This window comes from Cannabis sativa, chromosome 7 (assembly GCF_029168945.1).
Source record: "Cannabis sativa cultivar Pink pepper isolate KNU-18-1 chromosome 7, ASM2916894v1, whole genome shotgun sequence".
In the NCBI taxonomy this organism is placed as follows: Eukaryota; Viridiplantae; Streptophyta; class Magnoliopsida; order Rosales; family Cannabaceae; genus Cannabis; species Cannabis sativa.
In genome coordinates, this window is record NC_083607.1 from 55516734 (window position 1) to 55523056 (window position 6323).

Sequence of the window (6323 nt, forward strand, 5' to 3'; positions counted from 1 at the left end):
AGTATTTTACACTTCAAATACTAGACTGCTATGTTGTTGACCTAGTCTTAGAGAAACTTACAGTTTCAGATTAAGATAATAAGTCACAATGAGATGTTCCCAGAAACAATAGTAAAAGGTTAAAAGTTTCTAACCAGACATCTGCTATTGAGTGGGAGCCATCTGAGATGTAATCAAATGGGGAACATTAGGGGACAATCAAGAAAGATTTATAAAAGTGACCTATATGTTATTAAGGAACTATGCATTAGTGATACCAATATCCACACCGACTCATTAAGAATTATGAGATGGTGGTTACTCTGGGGGTGGAGGAATCATTATAGAAGAGTGTAAAAACCCATCTATAATAATTCAAGCTTCATCAGAGAAGACATAACTTTGTAAATTCGAAATTACCAGAAAGTTATTTTACTGAAGAAAATTCTACACTGCATTATCTCAATTCCAAATTTTAAAATTTGAGAGATATGTCTTCTGTTTGTTCAGATGTACTTAATGGGCAGTAAGGATTTCAGTATCCCTTGATGAGTAAAGCATATAGTTAAGGAGGTTTCATAAGTTTTATGAACCTGGTTTGTAATAACCAAAATATATGTTACTATTCTTAGATATCTCGACGTGGACTAGTAATTTTTTTTTACATGTCAATTCTTTGCTAGTGATAATAGAAAGTAGTATATTTCCATATTTCATATAAACAGGTGACATTTATTTAAAGTTTTGGCCTTTATAACTTTGTCTACATTGTTAGGTTCATGTTGGCATATTACAATTAAACTAGTAGCTCAAAATCCTAGAACATGTAACATGAAAAATTCAATTATTAACTTTTTCTTTCTATGCAATGTTTAGAAATTTTGAAGAGGTAGAGATAGTTAGTGGACCACGTGGCAGTCAAGGGTATTAATAGACCATTTCTTGTAAGTTATATGTCATTTGCATTTAAGGAATAAATTATGTGAGGTAAAATAAGTTATGGAGCTTAAAAGAATTATAGGTAATTTATATATGATTTTAATTATAGTTGTCTTTGAACTATTTATATGAATTGAGGTGTCATAACATACTTGGTGTAGAAAACATGTGGCACATTATAGTTTCCATTATGGTGATATAATAGATATTAAGTAGTAGTTAGTTAGAGAAACAAGTGTGGGAGAGAATAATTCAAAATATATGACCAACTAAGGTTAGTTATGCATGGAGACACAAGCTATTCAAAATTCAAAATCTAGTCTTTGGTGGAGAGTACACGTAGGAGATTAACATGGATCTTAACAAGTACACTATGAAGACCAAGCAAGGTCTTTGTTCAGCTCACACCAAGGAGAGTTTTTCTCTTTATTCAACAGATTAGACCGAGTATGATGAGAGTTGAGAATATAGTGCTTTAAAATGATGTCTACTATATATTTATTTAATATTTTTAAAAACTACCCATAGTTAGTGATGAGTTAGTAGGAACGTGACATAGGGTTAACTAGAGTCCTATATATAGAGCCTTAGTTATTCATTATTTACTCATTACTCAAAGCCATCACTTATAGCTCCAAAGCCAAGCTCTCGAGATTCTCACTCTTTTATCTCTTGCATTCATCTTAGACCAAAGCTACTACTCTCTAGTCCATAATAGAAGTTATAATCTTTCATATTTTTCATTTCAAATTGTCTTCTTATTTCATCAAAGACTCTCCAAGTCCTTGTTGTGTCTACGATCATTAATTATCCCTCTACCACATCAACACTATCATCCTTTCTCATATATATATATATATATATATATATAACTATTTCATCACATTGGCATCACCACCCCCATTTTCACATTCAAGCTTTTTAGTGCTCTACTAAATTTTCTTTGGAATCTAAGGTATCATTTTATTTGTAGATTTAAGATTAATGTCTTATATATATGTATATATGTAATACATATACATATACCATTATGATAAATTCTAATTAATAAGTATGAAATTTAGGTATTTCGTAAGATAATTACTTCTCAAGGATCACTCCTATTGCAATCAAGACTAGGACTCCACATTCGAGCTAAGGAAATTAAGTAGAAAAATATAAGTTTTGTGTATGTAATAACATTCATAGAAAGAGTGGGAATAGTAAAAGAGAAGTTAACTAAGGTCTTCTGCCTAACTCTTTATTCTCTGTTATTTAATGTACTGTATAATATATATTTAAATAATATGTTTATAAGATTCATGTTATTTATGTATGTTTACAGTATTAGAGCATGGCCATTGCTAAAGGTATATATTTAAATAATGTGTTTATAAGATTCATGTTATTTAAGTATGTATGTAAATAGTGTGTTTATAAGATTCACATTATTTAGTTATGATTGTTATGTTATTTAAATAATGTATAGTAGTTTGACATTATTTACATTAGGCAGATTATAATTTATGTGACATGATTTGACCGAGAAGATAATGGTTAAATACTTGACTGTTGGGTCTATATGGTAGATAGGGGGCCATTTAGTAGGGGGTACGATTTTACTGAACCCAGCCCTCCGCCATTTAGTTCAATAGCTCGAGTTTATTTGCCAAAGTTGGACTCGGGCGTAATCATTATTATGTGATTTAGCTTAGAACCTAATTATTAGTGACTAGTGATATGATTAAGTTTATGTTTTGCTATCTGCCTAAATATTTGCATGTGCATTTTAATTAAGTTTTGTTTTTATTTATGTGACTACCTGACACACATTTCCTTACTGAGTTTAGTAGCTCACCCTTATCAAATTACCATGTGCAGACCAAGGTAACTGGAAGTTTAGAAAGCCGGTGGCGAGTGGAACTTTGGATGCTTGTGTGTGTGAACTCGGTGAGGGCCATATAACTGCGGGCGGTCTAGGGCGCTCTATTTATTTATTTACGTTATTAAACTTATGTCGCAATTATTTTAGTTATTAATTATTATGTCTTTTGTACGAAAACTGGCCAGTTGTGAACATTTTTAAGTATTAAATAAAAATGCGACATTATGATTTTCCGCGTTTAACGCTTGTAAATAAAATTAATATTTTTATAAAAGTACGGGCGTTACAGTTTGGTATCCGAGCCACAGTTATATCAGTCCCGAACGTTCTCACGAGTTACACACATCAGCCAAAAATTTTCCGCTTGCCACCAAGTAAGTCCATTATATATGCTTGCATTTTATGTGTATTTTTTTTTTGTAATTTCTAAATTGGCATTTTACTAAAAAAAAAAAAAAAAAAAAAAAAAAAACCCTTAGTACCAATATCCAAGTTTAGGTACTACCCATATGAAATAAATTTTTTTAATACATATAAATATATTTCAAGTTAGTTTAAAATAAAATTTTTGGGTGAAATTTTAGAACTTGATGTTAGATAGCACCATATGACTCTTGGAAAAAAAAAATCATAGAATTTTTTCTTTAAGTAACCATATAAAAAAAAAATGCGTGTCTTATTATCTTATGTGATTATTTATTTTATCTTTGAATAAATAGAAATTATTTGTGAACTAGTTATGTAAGTATGGGCTTTTTTTAAAATAGTGATATCTTATTTAAGTTTATCTTCTTTTAGAAATTCTTAGAAACAAACAAGGAACATTAGGAAATAATGTCTCCAAGAAGATCAGTTCGAATCAACGGCAATAGAAACATCCACATGGATGCAGCTCCAGCACCCGCAAGGGGCGAAGGCCGAGGTGATGGTCGAGGCGGAGGCCGACGTGGAGGCCAAAGCGGTAGGAGAGGTAGACAAGGAGCATCGGTAGCACCGGTAGATGAAGTAGCACTCGAACAACAACAAGCACCTCCCAATGCTCAAGTTGAGATACTCCGAGAAAACGCTCGTATACGTGAGGAGATAACTCAAGAAATTGCAAGGCTACGAGCTGAGAATGAGGAGTTACGCCGGAATCAAAATCCACCCGTTAGAAACCTAGCTCTTCAACCAGCTGCATTGAATCCAGAACCAATACAACATTTTGAACCTGTGTACGAGCGATTCAGGAAACAACAACCACCAATATTCAATGGGAGCTCGGACTCACTTGAAGCTGAGGAATGGTTGCGCTCAGTGAAGTCCATATTAGAATGTATGGACCTCACTGATAGGGAAAGAGTATCCTGTGCTGCCAGCCTACTTAAAAAGGATGCACGGATCTGGTGGGAAGTAGTAAGACAAAGTCGCAACATAACAACTATGACCTGGTTGGACTTTGTTGATGTGTTCAACAGGAAATACTACAGTGCCGCCATACTGGCTGCAAAAGAAGATGAGTTTATGAATCTGAGGCAGAACAATCTCACTGTCACGGAGTATGCTAGGCAATTTGACCGTCTGGCAAAGTTTGCACAAGAGATCGTACCAACCGAGGCCCTTCGGGTCAAAAGGTTCTTGAAGGGGATGAACCCCATGATAAAAAAAGATGTGAAAATCATGGTGGGGACCAACACAGTTTATGCTGAGGTGTTAGAAAAAGCTCTCGAAGCTGAGTTGCTCGAAAATGATATAAAGAAGGAGAATGCTGCTAAGTGGGAAGCCCGAAGAAACAATGGAGGAAATCAAGAGAATAAGAGAATACACGAGGGAAATCACGGTAATGATCGTGATAAAAAGGGGAAAGCAGTGGTCCAAAATAACAACAATGGGGTGAAAAGGTCCTATGTAGAATTCCCAATTTGCCCCACATGTAATAGAAAACATCTTGGGGAGTGTAAGATGAAGTCTGGGGTGTGCTACAATTGCGGGCAGCCAGGCCATCTGAAGAAAAATTGCCCAAAGGGACAAAAGAAGGAGAACCAAGCCGCTCCTGCTCGAGTGTTTGCTCTCACCAGAGGAGAAGCGGCCACAAGCAACACTGTTGTCTCAGGTCAGGTTTCTATTTACGGATTGCCTTGTAATGTTCTCTTTGATTCTGGAGCCACTCATTCTTATATAGCTACTAGGTTAATTGATAGTATAGATAAGCCATGTGACCTACTTAGATGTGGTATTGTGACGGAGTTACCCTCGGGAGAAACCATGTTATCAACAAGAAGAATGCGAGATGTACCTATCATAATCGAAAGCAAAGAACTCATGGGCAACCTAATAGAGCTGGAAATGAAGGAATATGATGTTATACTTGGGATGGATTGGCTATCTAGTCACGGTGCGACAATCAATTGCCGAAAGAAACTGGTCGTTTTTGAAACAAAGGTTGGGGATCGATTTATTTTCAAGGGCAATAAGCTGGCCCTGAGGACTCCAGTAATCTCTTCCCTAAAAGCAAGTCAGCTAATGAAGGCGGGGTGTCTGGCATTCTTGGTCAGCGTAGTGGATCGAGCAATAGAGACGCAACTAAATGTGGAGAATGTGCACATAGTCTGTGAATTTCCAGAGGTCTTTCCAGAAGATTTACCGGGATTACCTCCAGACAGAGAGGTGGAGTTCATCATCGAATTAGCCCCAGGGACTAATCCAATTTCAAAGGCTCCATACAGAATGGCACCTAATGAGTTAAAAGAGCTTAAAATACAACTACAGGAGCGGAGCTCTTAGACAAAGGGTTCATTAGACCAAGTTACTCACCTTGGGGTGCGCCGGTACTCTTTGTCAAGAAGAAAGATGGAAGTATGAGGATGTGCGTAGACTACCGTGATCTCAACAAGGTGACCATCAAGAATAAGTATCCTTTGCCAAGGATTGACGATCTCTTTGATCAATTGCAAGGCTCGGCTGTGTTCTCAAAGATAGATCTAAGATCTGGGTATCACCAGCTGAAGGTCCGGAAGGAAGACATACCCAAGACAGCATTCAGAACACGGTATGGACACTATGAGTTTTTGGTAATGTCTTTCGGACTAACTAACGCCCCAGCAGCCTTCATGGATATGATGAATAGGGTGTTCAAGGAGTACCTAGATAAGTTTGTTGTTGTATTCATTGATGACATTCTTATCTACTCCAAAACTATGGAGGAACATGAGGAACACCTGAGGATGACTCTAAACCGACTCAAGGAGAACCAACTATATGCCAAATTTAAGAAATGTGAATTTTGGTTAGAGAAGGTGGCGTTCCTAGGCCATATAGTTTCCAAAGATGGAGTCGAGGTGGATCCTACAAAGATCGAAGCGGTCAAGAGCTGGCCAACACCTAAGACTGCAAGTGAAGTAAGAAGCTTCTTGGGTCTAGCTGGTTATTATAGACGCTTCGTTGAAGGATTTTCCAAGATCGCAACTCCTCTAACCAACTTGACTCGAAAGACGCAGAAGTTTGTCTGGTCAGAAAAGTGTGAGGGTAGCTTCCAAAGGACAAACTAATAACAGCCCCTGTA

The 6323-nt window shown here is 36.4% G+C and overlaps 1 protein-coding gene across 1 annotated transcript; it reads left to right on the forward strand.

Annotated features, from left to right (window-relative positions):
* Positions 1 to 3616: 3616 nt before the first annotated feature.
* On the forward strand, positions 3617 to 5545 carry LOC133039756 (uncharacterized). Its single transcript, XM_061118700.1, has one exon. The coding sequence runs from the start codon at positions 3617 to 3619 to the stop codon at positions 5543 to 5545; it is 1929 nt and encodes a 642-aa protein (XP_060974683.1).
* The last annotated feature ends 778 nt before the right edge of the window (positions 5546 to 6323 follow it).

Excerpts from the sequence above, each read along its gene's own strand:
- LOC133039756 (XM_061118700.1), top strand. The coding sequence starts at position 3,617 with ATGTCTCCAAGAAGATCAGTTCGAATCAACGGCAATAGAAACATCCAC.